At 40.7% G+C, this 20,103-nt stretch overlaps 3 protein-coding genes across 3 annotated transcripts; all 3 read left to right on the forward strand.

Annotated features, from left to right (window-relative positions):
• The first annotated feature begins 313 nt into the window (after positions 1–313).
• On the forward strand, positions 314–2,878 carry LOC106168052 (tubulin alpha-1A chain). Its single transcript, XM_013546979.3, has 3 exons — positions 314–444; positions 734–956; positions 1,498–2,878. Exons 1-3 carry the CDS (start codon positions 442–444, stop codon positions 2,625–2,627), a joined length of 1,356 nt encoding a protein of 451 aa, XP_013402433.1. The 5' UTR covers positions 314–441; the 3' UTR covers positions 2,628–2,878.
• A 7,930-nt stretch (positions 2,879–10,808) lies between these two features.
• Positions 10,809–13,463, forward strand: LOC106168049 (tubulin alpha-1A chain-like). Its single transcript, XM_013546977.2, has 3 exons — positions 10,809–10,994; positions 11,314–11,536; positions 12,154–13,463. The coding sequence occupies exons 1-3, from the start codon at positions 10,992–10,994 to the stop codon at positions 13,281–13,283; spliced, it is 1,356 nt and encodes a 451-aa protein (XP_013402431.1). The 5' UTR covers positions 10,809–10,991; the 3' UTR covers positions 13,284–13,463.
• A 3,318-nt stretch (positions 13,464–16,781) lies between these two features.
• On the forward strand, positions 16,782–17,309 carry LOC147761638 (uncharacterized). Its single transcript, XM_087012382.1, has one exon. The coding sequence runs from the start codon at positions 16,876–16,878 to the stop codon at positions 17,215–17,217; it is 342 nt and encodes a 113-aa protein (XP_086868508.1). The 5' UTR covers positions 16,782–16,875; the 3' UTR covers positions 17,218–17,309.
• The last annotated feature ends 2,794 nt before the right edge of the window (positions 17,310–20,103 follow it).

A 20,103-nucleotide genomic window follows, 5' to 3' on the forward strand; every position in this document is an offset into this window, starting at 1 on the left:
GTCACAAAAGATCACAAGCCGCCAGATTGACAAAATTGATCTTTCTTTAGAGACATTGACAAAGTGTTGATCGATTATCGATTAATCGTTTTAAACCGATATTCCAGTCCTATTCAGCATAACCACTGCAGTATATAACAATCGTTCCCTTGAACAAATTTATTGATAAACATAGGATTTATTGTTCTTGTGTGTTGCAAGATACTACTGCCAAGGAGACAGAGTCACGTGGTTAAAATAAGTCAATCAGAAGCTCCGATCACCTTTCATTGATTGATCACCTCGCCCTTGACGATGGCCACTATAAATACGGCCACGTGCCACGCGACTGTCATTCAGAAACTCACTCGACTCGTTGCGGTCCATTGGTGAGAACTTTCAAGCAATTTTCAACTAATTCTTATCACTGTTCTTGTGAACCAGACATCTTAACTAGTCAACATGGTGAGTGTTGGAGATTGAAGTGTAATTTTTTTATTGCTATTCTAGGTATCATCACTATTTTTTTAATAACACACATTCAGTAGCCGCTTAATCCTTTCAATTTGAAATCAAAACATTTGGAACGATAGCTATTTACTTGATATGAAAAAAGCGAATTACACTGACTTGTGCTTTAAGCTTAAACTGTTGCCAAAATTTATCTAATTTTATTTTTTAGATAAAATCATGTAAGAAATGTACCGTTTGATGTGAAAATATCACTCTAATCAAGGTTTATTAAATTTTCCAGCGTGAATGTATCAGTATCCACGTCGGACAGGCCGGAGTCCAAATTGGAAACGCCTGCTGGGAGTTGTACTGCCTTGAGCACGGTATCCAGCCTGATGGCCAGATGCCCAGTGACAAGACCATCGGTGGTGGTGACGATTCCTTCAACACCTTCTTCAGTGAGACCGGCGCTGGCAAACACGTGCCCCGTGCCGTTTTCGTCGATCTGGAGCCAACTGTTGTCGGTGAGTATTTTTTTCATGCTTAATTCCATTAAGATATCACTTTAAAATTATTCGAGCGTGGAGGCAGTTTGTTTTAACAATTATGCAACGGTTGCTATGCTAATACGTAATATATGAACTTAGTCCGTCGTTACGGGGGACTTTGATCAATATTTATGCTTTCTTTGAAATTGCTGATTATCGACTACCATACTTGTGGCATACTGGAGCACCTGTTGACTGTTAACATATCGACCGGCTGACGAGTTGATAAAACTGACTCCTTTCTTATCATTTGGGGTGTCAAAATAACGTAAACGAGTACGTTCCGATGTGAGAACTGCCAGTCCATTTTTCTGAACGTAAAATTCTGATTTTAAGAATAATACATTTTTTTGAAATATTCGCTCCTTCTCTAATTAAAAAAAATTATATGTGAATCAAGTCTGTTTAGATTTTGCAATTGCCCCCAAATGAATAAATTAATTTACTTCTCCTTATAGTCATTTGAATGATATTTTTTCAAAGAGAAATTATAGGAGTTTTTAATTTTTCTCTTCAGATGAGGTCCGCACTGGCACCTACCGTCAACTTTTCCACCCTGAGCAACTTATCACTGGAAAGGAAGATGCCGCCAACAACTACGCCCGTGGTCACTACACCATTGGTAAGGAGATCATCGACCTTGTCCTGGACAGAATCCGTAAGCTGGCTGATCAGTGCACAGGTCTGCAGGGTTTCCTGATCTTCCACAGCTTCGGTGGTGGCACCGGCTCTGGCTTCACCTCCCTGCTCATGGAGCGTCTCAGCGTCGACTACGGCAAGAAGTCCAAGCTTGAGTTCTCCATCTACCCCGCTCCCCAGGTGTCCACTGCTGTTGTTGAGCCCTACAACTCCATCTTGACCACTCATACCACTCTTGAGCATTCCGACTGTGCTTTCATGGTAGACAATGAGGCCATCTACGATATCTGTCGCCGTAACTTGGACATCGAGCGCCCAACCTACACCAATTTGAACCGTCTAATCGGCCAGATCGTCAGCTCCATCACCGCTTCCCTGCGTTTCGATGGTGCCCTGAACGTCGACTTGACCGAGTTCCAGACCAACTTGGTGCCCTATCCACGTATCCATTTCCCTCTGGCCACCTACGCCCCTGTCATCTCTGCCGAGAAGGCCTACCACGAGCAGCTGTCCGTGGCTGAGATCACCAACGCTTGCTTCGAGCCAGCCAACCAGATGGTGAAATGCGATCCCCGTCACGGCAAGTACATGGCCTGCTGCATGTTGTACCGTGGAGATGTGGTGCCAAAGGACGTGAACGCTGCCATCGCCACCATCAAGACCAAGCGTACCATCCAGTTTGTGGACTGGTGCCCAACTGGTTTCAAGGTCGGCATCAACTACCAGCCACCCACTGTCGTCCCCGGCGGTGACTTGGCCAAGGTGCAGCGTGCCGTGTGCATGTTGAGCAACACCACCGCCATCGCCGAGGCCTGGGCTCGTCTTGATCACAAGTTCGACTTGATGTACGCCAAGCGTGCTTTCGTCCACTGGTATGTCGGTGAGGGTATGGAGGAAGGTGAATTCTCTGAGGCTCGTGAGGATTTGGCCGCTCTTGAGAAGGATTACGAAGAGGTCGGCGTGGACTCCGTTGAGGGAGAGGGCGAAGAGGAAGGCGAGGAGTATTAAACCCGGTGATGATCTCAACTTCACACCACCGGAATGTTTGAACGCTCTTTTCATTCGTGCCAATAAAATTTACAAAGACATTTCATGAAAAAAAAAAAAAAAAAACAGAGTGCATTATTCCCAAAGAGTTGTCTTCCTCTTTTAATTGAGAACTCGAAACAGTTCTTATACCATCAGGGCGTTGACATACTCAAAATAATGTAATATATGAAATTTATTTTTGAACCGAATAAAGATGTGAAATATATTTATATGCTGCCATTTTGTTTAGTATACTTGTATTGACAATCATTTTATATAGGGGCCTACTTTATAAAAAATGAGAAATTTTAGAGTTAAAACCGAGTGATTTCTTATTCAAATATTTTACGAACGTAAGCGACATGCTATCATAAATGGAATGTTTCTTACTCACAATTGAAATAATTCGATGGTTTTATGTAAGAACGCTAATTTACATCGTTACTTTCTGTGTTTTGCGACCCATTAATGCAGAAAACTCCTCGTTCAATTTTACTGTTTTAACAAACTTAAACTTGAAAGTTGAGTTACAAAAGCACTCAGAGAAGTCAGACCTCCGCCAAACATTCTGTTGCATATTGTAATGTAATTAACATATCTCCCATAATGCATTGTTCTTTCTCTACCAGTTAGCCAGCATGGCTGGATGTGTTATGTAATAAATGAGTTATTAAAAAATGTTAACTTGAGTTACATAACAACAGAAAAACTACGACATGGTGTCAGAATCGGGATATACATTGGATGTAGCATAATTTGGAGATTGGATGACCCACAAACTACAAGATTAAAACGGATTTAGAATCACTAAAAAAAAAAGGAAAAAAAAAAAAAATGGAGCACATGTATGGGATACAGCCGCCTCACATGGACTGGGAATCCATGGACTTACCGCGTACGTTCAAACTTTTCAAGGAAAAGTGTGAATTGATATTCCAAGGACCTTTAGATGCTGTGTCAGAGGAAAGACAAGTGAAATTTCTTCTCCTTTGGATCGGAGAAAAAGGCCGCGAAATTGTGAAAACTTTTAACATTGATGATCCAGACGTGTTGACCTCGTATTGGCAAAAATTGGAAGAATATACGAAGCCCAAGAGTAACTTTCGAATTCAGAGATTTAAACTTAGAGCATGCAGACAAGAAGCAGGTGAGAGCATTGATTCTTTTGTCAGACGAATCAGACTCGTGGCAAATGAATGCAAATATACCGATGTTGATCAACACATAATTGACACACTGATTTTTGGCACTAACTCGGAGCGAATTCAGGCGAAATTATTACAAAGAGAGGAAGATTTGACTCTAGATCAGGCTCTTGTTATTGCACGAACAGAGGAAGCAACTAAGAAACAGATTGAGGATCTTCACAGTACAGCAGCAAAGGAAATTCATGCACTACGGCCAAGTGGAAACAGTCAAAGAGGGAGACCGCGTTACAGACAGCCACAACCTCGCACTCCTCGCCAGCAAACTCAATCAAAGGTACCAAACAAGCAACGCTCACGACAGCCACTGCAAGAATGTGGTAAGTGTGGAACTGAACCTGTTTTTCAACAGTGCCCAGCTAAAGGTACAATTTGTCTCAAATGTGGCAAGCCAGATCACTGGAAAAGGGTATGTAGAACAAAAACAGTAACTGCATCGACCCATAGTAAAACTGTGCATTCAGTAGCAAATGAAAGTGACAGTAGCAGTGTATACTTTGACTCTATATATGTAGATAGTATTCAGTCAAAACAGTCCCCAGTTAAGCCATTTGCTGACATTGAAGTTAAAGTTGGGAACTCTACTTCAACATTACGTTGCAAAATAGACACTGGTGCTGAGGGAAATGTAATACCACTGTCTTCTTTCAAAAAACTTGCAATTAAGCAACCACTAAAGCCTACAAATGACACGATTACTGCATATGGTGGCAGTAAGTTACCAGTATGTGGAATAGCAACATTGACATTCACAAATGACAAGGTCATGGTGACCTCAGACAGCTATATTGTGGACTGTGAAGGACCAGTTATACTAGGAATGGAAACCAGTCAGAAACTGGGACTTGTTACTCTGAACATAAATACAGTGACAAGACAGTCCATACTATCAGAGTATAAGGATATCTTTGAAGGTATCGGGAAATTGGATGGGGAATATCACATTAATATTGACCCCACTGTTTCTCCTGTTGTTCACCCACCACGGCGTGTACCTATTGCATTGCAGCCAGCACTCAAGGAGGAGTTGGACTCTCTCGTTGAGCAAGGGATCCTGTCACCTGTCACACAACCAACGAAATGGGTAAACTCGTGTGTATGTGTTACCAAACCCAATGGAAAAATACGTCTCTGCCTGGATCCAAAAGACTTAAATACGGCAATTAGACGTCCACACCACTACACACCAACACTGGATGACATCCTACCTCAACTGAGTGGCGCGCGTTATTTCAGTATACTTGACCTTCGGAGTGGGTATTGGAATATCACGTTAGATGAAGAAAGTTCTCTTCTGACTACCTTCAATACGCCCTTCGGAAGATTTAGATACAACAGACTACCCTTTGGCCTCTCGCTATCTCAAGACGTCTTCCAGGCCAAGATTGAAGAAGTATTCAAAGACATTCCAGGGTGTACCGGAATCGCCGACGACCTCATCATAGCAGGTTGGCAAGAAGACGGATCTGACCACGATGCGACTCTGCGCGTTGTATTAGATACAGCCAGAAGAAAGGGGATACGCTTTAATGAGGACAAGATGATTCTTAGAAAGGAGGAAATTCCATTCTTCGGTCATATTATAGGAAAAGACGGGCTAAAACCAGACCCAGCAAAGGTAGAAGCCATTAATGTAATGAATGAGCCGAGAAATGTATCCGAGCTACAAACATTCCTTGGGATGACAAATTATCTAAGCAGATACATTCCCCATATGTCTCAACTTACAGCCAGTCTCAGAGACCTGTGCAAGAAGGATAGTGTTTTTCAGTGGAATGCTGAACACAGTATTGCATTCAATGAGATTAAAAGAGAAATAGCAAACGCAACCAACCTCCAATTCTACGACAGTAGCAAGTCACTTACACTCCAAGTTGACGCTTCATCTTATGGATTAGGAGCTGCCTTAATCCAGGATAAAGGCCCAGTTGCATATGCTAGCAAAGCACTCACAGAAACAGAGTCACGTTACTCAAATATTGAACGCGAGATGTTAGCAGTAGTGTTTGGTCTTGAAAAGTTTCACCATTATGTCTATGGTAGACATGTTAAAGTAGAGACTGACCATAAGCCTCTAGAAGCCATTTTCAAGAAGCACCTACACAACGCACCACCGCGTCTGACCCGCATGTTGCTGAGAACGCAGTGTTATGACACAGAGATTGTGTATGTCCCAGGCAAAAATATAGGACTAGCTGATGCCCTCTCTCGCATGAAACCTTGTGATGGTGACGACATCAAAGGACTTGACATTACAGTACATGAATTACACTCGTACATGAACGCAAGTCCAACACGCATTGAGCAAATTCGCGAGGAAACTAGTAAGGAACCACAGCTAGCAGCTCTTCGTGAAATGATTTCTGTAGGATGGCCAGCTACACGCAGCGAGTGTCCAGAAATTCTTCACCCATACTGGAACTACCGTGATGAGTTAGGCATCGCAGATGGAATCATAATGAAGGGAAATAGGATGATTATTCCTACAGTACTTCGCCCTGACCTACTTAAACAGCTACATTATGCCCACCAGGGAGTGGAGAAATGTAAGCTACGTGCAAAATCATCAGTATTCTGGCCTGGCATGAATAATGATATTGAGCACACAGTCGGACTGTGTCCACCTTGCCAGAAACACCAAGCTGCCAACAGTAAGGAACCCTTATTGCCAGCAGATGTACCTCCCCGCGCATGGCACACATTAGCAGCAGATTTGTTCTATTGGAGACAAACTGACTACTTATTAGTTGCTGACCAGTACAGCAAATATCCCTTAGTGCGGAAACTTCCAAATACATCATCAGGCAGTGTAATTGCACACTTAAAGAGCATATTCGAGGAGCATGGCATCCCTGAGATTCTTAAAACTGACAATGGACCTCAGTTTTCATCAGAAGGATTCAAAAACTTCGCAAACACTTGGGGATTTACGCACATTACATCCTCACCTATGTATCCGCAGTCAAATGGATTCATAGAACGAATGGTACAGACTGTTAAAAGTCTATTTCAGAAAGCATGGGAATCGAATTCAGATCCCCACCTATCCATGTTATGTCTTCGCACAACACCCATTGATCACAACCTACCAGCGCCTTGTGAGTTATTGAATAACCGGAAGTATAAAACGAATATTCCCGCTGGACAGTCACAGTTGAACACCGACTACAATGTAGCATTACAGAAGAGACAGGAGGCAAGTAAAACACACTATGATCAGCATGTCAAACCACTTGCACCTTTACATGAAGGAGAATTTGTTCGCATGTATGACACTCAGAATAATACATGGCAACCTGCCAAAGTTAAAACTGTATCAGACAAACCAAGATCTTATTATGTGGAATCCAATGGTGGAAATTACCGACGCAACAGGAAACACATTCATAAGACAAAAGAACATTTTGATTTCAGAAACAATGAGATTGAGGAAACTGATGAACCTCTTGTTGACATTACAAACACAGAGACTGTTACAAAATGTGAAACACCTCAATCTCAACCCTTACGCAGATCAAGCAGGAACATTAAACCTCCAGAGAGACTGAACTTATGAATAAATTCAGTAACTATAGTGACTGTAACAAGTCAGTTGTGAAAGTGTCACAAATTGACTGTAATTTGAATAAGCTAAATCATAATTGTTTCATTTATGAACTCTGGACTTGAGATTCTGTTGACTTTTGTGTTTAAAAAAAAAACAAAAAAAACATTTACATGTGCCTATGAACTGTGAACATTGAAATGTCTTGGAGACAAAGACAACACGGACAGTGAACTGATTGTTTATTAGCAACTTAAAAAAAAAAAAAATAATAATTCCAGGATTTATTTTTATTAAAAAAAAAAGGGAGATGTTGCATATTGTAATGTAATTAACATATCTCCCATAATGCATTGTTCTTTCTCTACCAGTTAGCCAGCATGGCTGGATGTGTTATGTAATAAATGAGTTATTAAAAAATGTTAACTTGAGTTACATAACAACAGAAAAACTACGACACATTCTGCAGTGATAAATTGTGGTAGTTGAAAGCTCATCCGTCGTACAGGGTCAAGGTCATTAACAATTTCTAGCAATGGTGAAGGAACCTTTAAAATTTTGTTGATTCAGATGGTGATCCGGATCACGGATCAGCACCAAAATCTAATCAGTTTTGAGAAAGCCCATTTTTGACCTATCCTGAAAATTTTATCAAAATCTTTCCACAACAGTTTGAATTAGGGTTGTGACGAATGGGCAGACAAACCGACGGATGTGAAACATAACCTCCGTGGAGGAGGTATAGTACACTATAAACTAAAATTATGGGAGTAGAGGCGGGGACCGGGCTTCATCTCTGTTTCTGAATCTGTTTCTGGAACCAGACGTAGTTACCCTAGTTTCTAGATTTCAGTATTGCCAGCTCGATCTTGATTTCATATATAACCATATCAGCACTGTAAAGCTACCGCATGTAAAGGTAGGCTATATAGTGAGCAAGCTAGCTTTACAGTGCCCTGGCACTCAGGGTAGACGTGGTGTACCTCGCATGAAAAGGAGATCCATCAGGATGTCTGTGTCTTTTGTTCTCGATGTCAAGTAAAACGTCAGAGACGCCTTAAATTTGCTTCGAAGACGTATATACACGTGTAGGTTGATTCAAGTTTTTTTCCGCTTTGCATGACCCGACGGTAAATTGTTGATGCCGCGTTTTCTCAACAGTTCCTACATAAATTCAGTTAAGTTTGCTCGTCGATCAGAATAAGGGGAAATGCAAGTATGAACTGGATCACATACAAACGGCGCCCGTTATCAGAGCGGTCGCGCCATTCGCTGTAGCCCAGGGGTGGCAGATAGGCCTACAACACCTTTTTGTTATCGGCGATCAACTGCACGTTTACACAGACAAATGCCTTCGTTTTAACCCTGTCAACAGATACATTATACAGGCAAATAATATCAGAGATATAATCTCAGAAAGGGAAAAGTTACCTGGCTTACTATCATGGGAAAGGAGCCATGCCCCCCCCCCCCTCACACACACACACACACACACACACACACACACACACACACAGAGAGAGAGAGAGAGAGAGAGAGAGAGAGAGAGAGATTTTATACGATTCACATATTATATATTATGCTATAATGTCACAAATGGAAGACAAAATGTCTAAACAGGCCTACGTACACATGTATTCAATAATATGAAAATTGTTGTATGGTGGTTAAAAGATATATAGGCTTACACATACTTGAGGTATCTAAAATATGACAAGAAAAAATTGGTTACTGTTAACAGTATACATGTACAAGGAAGGTATACCAACAGACTCATTGACCTGCAGATCACATAGACAGAATACAAATAAAATTAATAATAATAATAATAATATAAATATGAGAAAACAAAGAAAAACAAAAAAAAAAAAAAATGAAGAAAAAGAATATAAGATCATATAAAATATGATAAGATAAAACGTCTGATAGGGGCCACGGTAGTTTCGACAACTAAAATACCCGCTGCGCTCTCACATATAGATCCCTGACATATAGATTTTATCACGCAGCCTGAGTTATTTCCCTTCAGAGAAGTGACAGACTGATTAGTATTATAAACCATCTATTTCTAACCCAGCAAGCAATTTGCGGATATCGACTTTTTTTTTTTACAAGGATCCTGTCTCATATAATTAAGGATAAACTGATATAATCTGACCGTGCACGAGAACACGGTCGATACATAGCTAAAACCATACATAGGGCAGCAGCCATCGGTACATATAATAATAATAATAATAATAATAATTATTATTATTATTATTATTATTATTTACTCAACTTATACGTAGTATAAGTACATTAGAAATGGGTTTATGACGCGAGCTCTAGAAGTAATCGGTGGAGAATATATTTACTTTACTCCGCAGGGTGACGAACGACATATATGACATTAAATTACAGCATATAATACAGCTACCGACAGCAAATGTATTCTTTTAGAGAGGTGTCATAAGTAAGACTTTAATGCTCACGGTGTGTGTGTGTGTGTGTGTGTGTGTGTGTGTGTGTGTGTGTGTGAGAGAGAGAGAGAGAGAGAGAGAGAGAGGACAGAGCAGAGTACAGCAATAAGTAACCACAATATGAAGTACAGGTTTTTAGACAGCCCAACTGCAGTAGTCGAGTCGCAGTTGTTGCAGAGAGTATAACTGACACTCTGGGTTCAGGGAGATCAATGATCAATAGATCAGGCACTCAGACAACAGAAAAAAACACCAGAGAATATGTGTTCTATAGACAAAATTCCCACCACTTCCTTGACTATCCTTTGGTTCTCAGGGTGATTCACGAGTTTACGACAACACACAGACAGCAGTGAATACATTAGGCTGGCTGCTGCAATGCAGTGTAATATGCCTGCCACTTCCCGTTGCACCCCTTGCATACCAAACAAATTTCATACAGATGTACATCCCCTTTCAAAAGCCTTTAAGAGTATTATTTTGATAAAAAATTCGACTCATTTTTGAAAAATATCATAAAAAGATCAATATAAGTACATATAAATGGTTCATTTCATTAGCAGAGGGCATGGCAGTTAAATAAGCTCTATGGAGGGCAGTTATAATATTATGTTGATTAGCAGTGTATGAGCTTAGCATTATGTAATGAAAATTTCGATATGAAATTAGCCATTTTCTGCAGCTTTCCGTCCCACAGAAATCACGAAAGCATATACAGGCAGGCAAATTGACAAAATTGATCTTTCTTTAGCAACATTGACAAAATGCTCATTGTCCTCGGCTTATTATAATGGCTCATATTTCCGTCTAATTCAATGCAAATACTGCATTAACGATCCTTTTCTCGAACAAATCAAGTGCTAAATATTTGGATTAATTTATTTGCGTTGGGAGACCAGGTGTCAGGGAGATAGAGCCACGTGATTTAAATAAGCCAATCACATGCGCAGATTTCCAGGTTATTGATTATTCTCCTCGTCCCAGACGACGACTTCTATAAGTAAGGCCACGTTTGTCCCGCCTATCATTTAGTAACTCACTCGACTCTTTACGGTCCAGCGGTGAGAGCTTTGAAGTCATTTTCAACGAATTTTATCACGTTTTTGTGAACCAGACATCTTAACTAGTCAACATGGTGAGTGTTGGGTTTTTGTTTGAGCTTTTAGTGATTTCTTTTTAAAATCAGATTAATCATCTTTGTGAGTTAAAATTTGGGATTATCTTAATGAGATTGCAGCTTAATCAATATCAGCTCGTTTTTCTTTCGATTGAAATTTAAACGTGTAATCGACTTGCTTTATATGAAGTAAGTCAACTTCTTTGAATAGTGAATTCGCCACCAGGCAGTTAACTTTGATGGAGGTTCCAGACTGAAACTATTATGAGGGAACCGGTATAATCCACTTGATGTGAAAAGAATTTTATCTAATCAGGTCTCATTTTAATTTTTCCAGCGTGAATGTATCAGTATCCACGTCGGACAGGCCGGAGTCCAGATTGGAAACGCCTGCTGGGAGTTGTACTGCCTTGAGCACGGTATCCAGCCTGATGGCCAGATGCCCAGTGACAAGACCATCGGTGGTGGTGACGATTCCTTCAACACCTTCTTCAGTGAGACCGGCGCTGGCAAACACGTGCCCCGTGCCGTTTTCGTCGATCTTGAGCCAACTGTTGTCGGTGAGTATTTTTTCATGCTTAATTCCATTGAGATATCACGTTAAAATGATTCGAGAGTGGAGGTAGTTTGTTTTTACAATTATGCATGGTTACTATGTTAATGCATAATATATACACACAACCCGTCACTATGAGAGCTCGATCGATACGAAGTATGATTCAGCTTCTTTGAGGTTGTTTTATTATCGACTACCCTAGCTTACTAGGACATCTGTTGTCATCTGCTGCAGCATATCGACCGACTGACGAGTAAATTGAACAGACTTTCATTCTTGTCATTTGGGATGTTTAATGTGGCGTAAGCGATGACTCATGTGGAAGCTATCAATTCCACATTCGCGAAGGAAAAGGAAAATTACGAATAGGAAAAGAATTTTATTTGTACTCTTTTCTCATATGATTTCAGATTGCGTCTTACAAAATAATCCCCCTTTTTAGATTTGCAATGGATATATAAATAATATATATAAATATCAATAAATAATTAATAAATAAACAAAAAATTGAGTAAATTATGGGTTTTCACGTCATTTATTTATAGTATTGATAACAAGGAAAACAAATTAATATTTGCTAAACAAAATGATATTAATGTGGTTTCTTATTCTTTTTTTCAGATGAAGTCCGCACTGGCACCTATCGACAACTTTTCCACCCTGAGCAGCTGATCACTGGAAAGGAAGATGCCGCAAACAACTACGCCCGTGGTCACTACACCATTGGGAAAGAAATCGTCGACCTTGTCTTGGACAGAATCCGTAAGCTGGCTGATCAGTGCACAGGTCTGCAGGGTTTCCTGATCTTCCACAGCTTCGGTGGTGGCACCGGCTCTGGTTTCACCTCCCTGCTCATGGAGCGTCTCAGCGTCGACTACGGCAAGAAGTCCAAGCTTGAGTTCTCCATCTACCCCGCTCCCCAGGTGTCCACTGCTGTTGTTGAGCCCTACAACTCCATCTTGACCACACATACCACCCTTGAGCATTCCGACTGTGCTTTCATGGTAGACAATGAGGCCATCTACGATATCTGCCGTCGTAACTTGGACATTGAGCGCCCAACCTACACCAACTTGAACCGTCTGATCGGCCAGATCGTCAGCTCCATCACCGCTTCCCTGCGTTTCGATGGTGCCCTGAACGTCGACTTGACCGAGTTCCAGACCAACTTGGTGCCCTACCCACGTATCCATTTCCCTCTGGCCACATACGCCCCTGTCATCTCTGCCGAGAAGGCCTACCACGAGCAGCTGTCCGTCGCTGAGATCACCAACGCTTGCTTCGAGCCAGCCAACCAGATGGTGAAATGTGACCCCCGTCACGGCAAGTACATGGCCTGCTGCATGTTGTACCGTGGAGATGTGGTGCCAAAGGACGTGAACGCTGCCATCGCCACCATCAAGACCAAGCGTACCATCCAGTTTGTGGACTGGTGCCCAACTGGTTTCAAGGTCGGCATCAACTACCAGCCACCCACTGTCGTCCCCGGCGGTGACTTGGCCAAGGTGCAGCGTGCCGTGTGCATGTTGAGCAACACCACTGCCATCGCCGAGGCCTGGGCTCGTCTTGACCACAAGTTCGACTTGATGTACGCCAAGCGTGCTTTCGTCCACTGGTATGTCGGTGAGGGTATGGAAGAAGGTGAATTCTCTGAGGCTCGTGAGGATTTGGCCGCTCTTGAGAAGGATTACGAAGAGGTCGGCGTGGACTCCGTTGAGGGAGAGGGCGAAGAGGAAGGCGAGGAGTATTAAATCTACGTCCAACCTTTCGAACTGCATTCCACCGAAATGTTACATTTGAACTTTTTCATTTGTGACGATAAGTCAGACTTTGAGAAACAAAATTTCATCAGGGTATTCAAAAAACAAAATCATAATCAAAAGAAAAAGATCAAATTTATTTTTTGGAGCTGAATAAAGAATTAAAACCTATGCTAGTGTTTTGTTTGTACACTTTATTGGCAATCATTATGACTAGAAGTAATTAGTTTTTCAGAATATTGGATATGCTTATTTGGTACACTGAGTGTCAGGGCACAGTAAAAGCTAGCTTGTTAAAAATCTCGTGATGGGATCGCTTTTGCTAGTATTTCTTTTACTTGTATTGCTGATATGGGTTATATACATGTATGAAATCAAGATCGAGCTGGCAATACGGAAATCTAGAACCTAGGGTAGCTTTGGGGGGGAAGGGACGGGGTGTAGGGAGGTTGGTGGTGGTAGTGGTGGTGGTGGTGGTGGTAGTGGTGGTAGTGGTGGTGGCGGGGTGCTTTCCTTCTCTTACCAAATATGAGCTGGATATTACGCAGATTAGGATTTCATCATTTACCTGCCCTCAGGCTTTCTCTAACTTTGCCACCTCGCTTGATAGGCTAGACAGCTTTTGTTGCCGTTTTTTAAGTATCCAGGGATATAAAAAAAAACCCAGTAAAATGCGCCAATTAAATAAAAATAGACAAATTCTTTTCTGTTTTGCATCGCACTTTTAAACTTTTAAACCAACTCTTCCCATTTAAAATTATTCGAAATAGAAAGGTGAACATCGTTATCTATTTCACAAACAAGGTGCTAATGGTCACTAAAACTCAACGCAATAAATACGTTAACGATAAAGTTATAATTGCTTTTACATGAACAAGCACTTAACGGGAGCACCAGTATCTACGCCTTAGTTCGCATGTATGTTATAGGCCCTATAATACTGTAACGATGCTTTCTCCAATTTAAAAGCTACCATTTTATTGAGCTATATTAGGACGCAATAAGGTAGGTAGATTTTACCTGACTGAATAGTAATATCTTGAATGAACGCTATAAATGAGATGTAAGCTTAAAGCAATATTTTGATAAGTTTGAAAGTCCCGCAGTGTCTGGTTGAATAATTTGATTTATTCATATCAAAGCTTTCTATCCAGTGCGAGCAATGTGGGCTGCACTATCGTGTCATATAGCGACATTTTGCATGGTTGGGGAAGTCAATAAAGTGGATGTTGGGTTATATAAGGATAGCAAATAACCATATAGCACTTACGATTTTATTGGCATTATTTTGAAGGTAGACAGAGAATGAAATGATTTTATTTTTAGTGTAACAGGAGTTGGGCTGTCCCGGAAAAGGGGGGGGGGGTTGATTCTGATTTCTTTAAACATTGTAATTAATGATGTCTCCTCCTTAACCATTTGGAACAGTTTAGAACTATGATTCAGCTATACTATACTAGCTATACTAGGCAAAATTCTAATTTTAAGAGGGGACCATTTGGGTGATGTTTTGCAGAAATCGAAGGGGGGGGGGCAGGACCCCTCTGGCACCCCCTAAATCCACCCCTGATATAAATAAGCCTTCTCAATAAGTGCAATTTCATTCAATTTTCTATTTATAGCCTTGAAAGAAACGACTTTACATAGAAGCAAGACCGCATAGAAGAAAATCATTGATACACCTTCCGATTGCGCTGCCAACCGCTTCTTAATTGCACAGCAGACGAATTTCTAATTCCTCTCATTTGAAGGAGATTTAATTTAAAATTTAAATCTTAAAGATGGAGATGGCAAAATTATTTATCATTTTTGCTTCGTTGACTATAGTGGGACTGCCGACAAGAAAAGGTCTTTTCGTCCACTATTATGTTGGCGAGGATATGGAGGAAGGCGAATTCTCTGAGGAATGGACAACTCCCGGGAATAGTGACGAAGTGGTCATCGTCGACTCCGTTGAGGGAGAGGGCAACGATGAAATCGATATTTTTTTTAATGATAAATGATCTCAACGCCCAGCGTCCTGAACAGCATAAGTTCCACCGTGACCTTACATATTTACTTTTAATGTGACGATAAATAAGACATTTCTTGATAAAAGAACATATATGCATCATTTTATGGTGTTTTTGAGAAACAGTCGAAATTTTATCACGGTAATGAATCTCAAAAAAGAAAAAAAATGTATTTTGGGGAATTGAATAAAAACGTGTGCTGGCATTTTGTTTGTACACTGTGATGGCAATCTTATGAATAACTGACAAACTGATCCACCGACTACATATTCACTCCTCGGAGGGATGTGGTTACAGTAGCAACCATGCAGCTAGCAAATGGAGCTAAGAGACCATTCCCACAGATATTTTAGATCGATCTATCTCCCTGGGGAGTCTCACTTGAATGCTGTCAACTTAACCGGCTTAAATGTCTGTCCCGCCTACTAAAATCTGTAAGGGGGTAATTAACTTTCTTGCTCGCTCGGCTCCCGGAAGCTGACAGCAATTTATCGTGAACCCCCAAGGAGTTGGGTCGATCTAAATCTGTGGGAACCCAGTCTAAGAGAATTCATAGTCAGCTCTGCAATATTAAGGGTGGTGGGGATTCATGCCCCCTCCACCTTCCCCGTTCACTCTTCCTGTCCTTAGAGCTCAGTATATAGGCCAGTACCAGTATCTGTACCACAGTTGTCATGTTTGTAATATATGAAACCGTAACGATGCTTTCTCCAATTTAAAAGCTTTTTCATTGAGCTATATAAGGACGCAATAAGGTAGGCAGATTTAACCTGACTGAATAGTAATGGTCATATCTTCAGATATCTTAAATGTACATCATAAATGAGATGTAAGCTAATAACATTATTTTGAGAAGTTTGGAAGTCCCGCAGTGTCTGGAAATATAATGTGATTTATTCATATCAAAGCTTTCTATCAAGTGCGTGCCATGTGGGCTGCACTATGGTGTGATATCATCTCATATGACTACATTTTGCCTGGTTGGGGAATTCAATAGAATAGATCTTGGGTTATATAAGGATAGTAAATAACCATACAGCACTTACGATTTTATTGGCATTATTTTGAAGGTAGATATAAGACAGAATGAACTGATTTGATTTTTAGTGTAACAGGGGGTTGGGCTGTCCTGGAAAGGGGGGTGGGGGTGATTCTGATTTCTTTAAACATTGTGATTTATGATGTCTCCTCCTTTACCATTTGGTGCAGTTTACAACTATGATTCAGCTATAGACCTACTAGGCAAAATTGTAATTTCAAGAGGGGACCATTTGGGTGATGTTTTGCAGAAATCGAAGGGGGGGGGGGGGGTCAGGACCCCCCTTACATCCCCTAAATCCGCCACTGATATAAATAATTCGTAAGCCTTTGCTCAATGCAATCTCATTCAATTTTCTATTTATAGGCTTCAAAAAAAAAAAAAAAAAAAAAAAAAAACTTTACAAAGAGGCAAGACCGCATAGAAGAAAAACATTGATACACCTTCACATTACGCTTCCAACCGCTTCTTAATTGCACAGCAACGGATTTCTAATTCCTCACTTTTGAAGAAGAATAAATTCAGAACTAAAATGTTAAAGATGGAGATGACAAAATTTTTAATCATTCTTGCCTCGTTGACTATAGTGGGAATGCCGACGAGAAAATGTCCATTCGTCCTCTATTATGTCGGTGAGGGTATGAGGGAAGGTGAATTCTTTGAGACTCGTGAGGATTTGGCCGCTCTTGAGAAGGATTACGAAGAAGTCGTCGTCGACTCCATTGAGGAAAAGGGAGAGAGCGAAGATGGGAGCGGGGAGGATATAGAGGAAGGTGAATTCTCTGAGGAATGGTCAGTTTCGGGGAATAGTTACGAAGATGTCAACGCCGACTCCGTTGAGGAAGAGGGCGACTATGAAATCGGTTTTTTTTAAGCTGATAAATGATCCCAACGCCCAGCGTCCTGAACAACATATATTCCACAGTGATGTTCCATATTAACTTTTAATGTGACGATAAGTAAGACATTTCTTGATAAAAGAACAAATATGCAACCTTTTTTTTTTTTTTTAGGCGTTTTTGAGAAACAGTCAAAATTTCATCAGGGCAATGAAACTCAAAAGAAAATCAATGTATTTTTGGGAACTGAATAAAGAATTTAAACGTGTGCCGGTATTTTGTTTGTACACTATGATGGCAATCTTATGAATAACAGACAAACTACATGTACATATTTACTCCTCAGAGGGAAGTGATTACAGTAGCAACCATGCAGCTATAGCAAATGGAGCTTAGAGAATTCATAGTCAGCTCTGCAATACTAAGGGTGGTGGGGATACATGCCCCCTCCCCCTTCCCCGTTCACTCTTCCTGGCCTTAGAGCTCAGTATATAGGCCAGTACCAGTATCTGTTCCACAGTTGTCATGTTTGTAATATATGATACCGTAACGATGCTTTCTCTAATTTAAAAGCTTTTTCATTGAGCTATATTAAGACGCAATAAGGTAGGCAGATTTAACCTGACTGAATAGTAATGTTCATATCTTCAGATATCTTAAATGTACATCATAAATGAGATGTAAGCTACAGACTTGACATTTAATATGGAATATTATTTTCCAAGTCATTTTTCATCAGTTTTTTGCTATTTTGCTGACTGATAAATGAAAATAAGGATTAAAATCGTGTTTTAATAACTTTAAATTATCTCTTTGATGTCATGCTGACACCAGCTCATTGGTTTAATAACGGTCATAGTAACGGTCGCTGTTACGCCTGGCCTCTTCTGTCTGTTATCAGCGCTCTCAAGCAGCAAGGCATTCCTTGGGAAAAGTTTTTAGAGTTCAATCTGGAATATTATTCCAGGCATCGGTCCAAAATTGTCCAATTTGGTCCAGTTTTGATGTAGGGCATGTAAGCAGTTGATTCGGCGAGTAATGGCTTACCCACATATTGTCTATGCGGTTCAAATGTGGCGATTTTGATGACCAGGGTAGCTGCTCATTCCCTTGGTTCTGTAAGTTATCTGCTATTAAAAGTGCTCTGTGTGAACCGGCAATCTGACCGTGCAAACTAAAATTGTTCCTAAGGTGCCCCCTATCAAATGATAGTCAAGTGGTTCTCAGATTATTCCTTTATTTGATCTGGTTCAGGTTTTCATCAATGACTACCATTGGTGTTTTGGCACCAATGTGGTATCCACTCCAAATACTAACGCTGTCAATGACCCGTGTCACTTTACACGCGGTACATGCTTCGTCGTAGGCCTCTTCTGGATGTCTGTAAACTCTGTTTTGACTAGCTGGGAGGTACAGGTGAAATCTGACCTCAATAAAGAAAGTCACGCGGTTTCAGTGTTCTACCCAGAAACGGTCATGGCCCCCAATTCATTAGAGAAACAGACGACGATGTTTTGCTGTTTACAGTGGGTACCTCGCAGGTCATCTGGTATTCTAACCTGCTAAAACCAGTTTGGTGCTCGTTAAGGGCTTGAAAAACGCATTTTGGTGGCAATTTACCCCTCGTTCTGAACAGACTGGGTGGCTTATGTTTAGTTGCAGCAGCGTATCCCGAAAGACAGTGCGTCCTGTACCCTGGAGATAAGATTTCGATGCATTGGGTGTGACCTCTGTGTAGTTACATCAGTCTGGGCATTACTCTATAAAACTGTGCGGACCGTTCCGTTTGGCGCTGTAATCTGTCTGGTAATGTCTGTCTTTTTCGCGCCATTCTGCCACAAATTTACAAATTTGTAAAGCACTCATTGGCTCATTTTACGCACTGCAAAACTGACCGCTTCCATGCAAAATTTCAAATTCTTCTATGGAATAGTTGCCGACATACGGATACTTTTTTGACAGAACCAAGATTTGAAGCCAAGCATTGACCAGCCCAAAGGAACACTACCCAATTAAATCACCGCATTTTACATAATGTAGCAGCGCAACAGACATGGAAGTCAGTTAATTGGTAGCGACACACCTGACTACACACTTCTCCATTCACAAATCTTATATGAGATCGGAGTTTTTTTGAAAAAAGAACGAATTTTTACCTAGGCATACCTTCGAAACTGAAATATTCCATATAAAATGTCAAGTCTGTAATAACATTATTTTGAAAAGTTTGGAAGTCCCGCAGTGTCTGGAAAAATAATTTGATTTATTCATATCAAAGCTTTCTGTCCAGTGCGAGCAATTTGGGCTGCACTATCGTGTGATATAGCTACATTTTGCCTAGTTGGGGAATTCAATAAAGTGGATGTTGGGTTATACTGTATATGGATAGTAAATAACCATATAGCACTTACTTTTCTATTGCATTATTCGGAAAGTAGATATAAGACACAGATTGAACTGATTTGAATTTTAGTGTAACAGGGAGTAGGGCTGTCCCGGAAAGGGGGGGGGGGGTGATTATGATTTCTTTAAACATTGTAATTTATGATGTCTCCTCCTTTACCATTTGGTACAGTTTAGAACCAATATATGATTCAGCTATACTAGGCAAAATTCTAATTTCAAGAGGGGACCATTTGGGTGATGTTTTGAAAAAATCGGAAGGGGGGGGGGGTCAGGACCCCCCTTACATCCCCTAAATCCACCAATGGTATGAATAATTCGTAAGTCTTTGCTCAATGCAATTTCATTCAATTTTCTATTTATAGCCTTGAAAGAAACGACTTTACATAGAAGCAAGACTGCACAGAAGAAAAACAATATGAATAGTAATGTTCACATCTTCAGATATCTTAAATGTACATCATAAATGAGATGTAAGCTAATAACATTATTTTGAAAAGTTTGGAAGTCCCGCAGTG

The sequence above is a fragment of the Lingula anatina genome, chromosome 5 (assembly GCF_051362555.1).
Source record: "Lingula anatina isolate TDL-2025a chromosome 5, LinAna3.0, whole genome shotgun sequence".
Classification (NCBI taxonomy): Eukaryota; Metazoa; Brachiopoda; class Lingulata; order Lingulida; family Lingulidae; genus Lingula; species Lingula anatina.

Bases quoted from the DNA above. Each gene is read 5' to 3' on its own strand.
- LOC147761638 (XM_087012382.1), top strand. From the start codon at position 16,876: ATGTTAAAGATGGAGATGACAAAATTTTTAATCATTCTTGCCTCGTTG.
- LOC106168052 (XM_013546979.3), top strand. The intron at 957-1,497 runs GTGAGTATTTTT...TTTTCTCTTCAG, and splicing joins TCTGGAGCCAACTGTTGTCG to ATGAGGTCCGCACTGGCACC.
- LOC106168049 (XM_013546977.2), top strand. The intron at 11,537-12,153 runs GTGAGTATTTTT...TCTTTTTTTCAG, and splicing joins TCTTGAGCCAACTGTTGTCG to ATGAAGTCCGCACTGGCACC.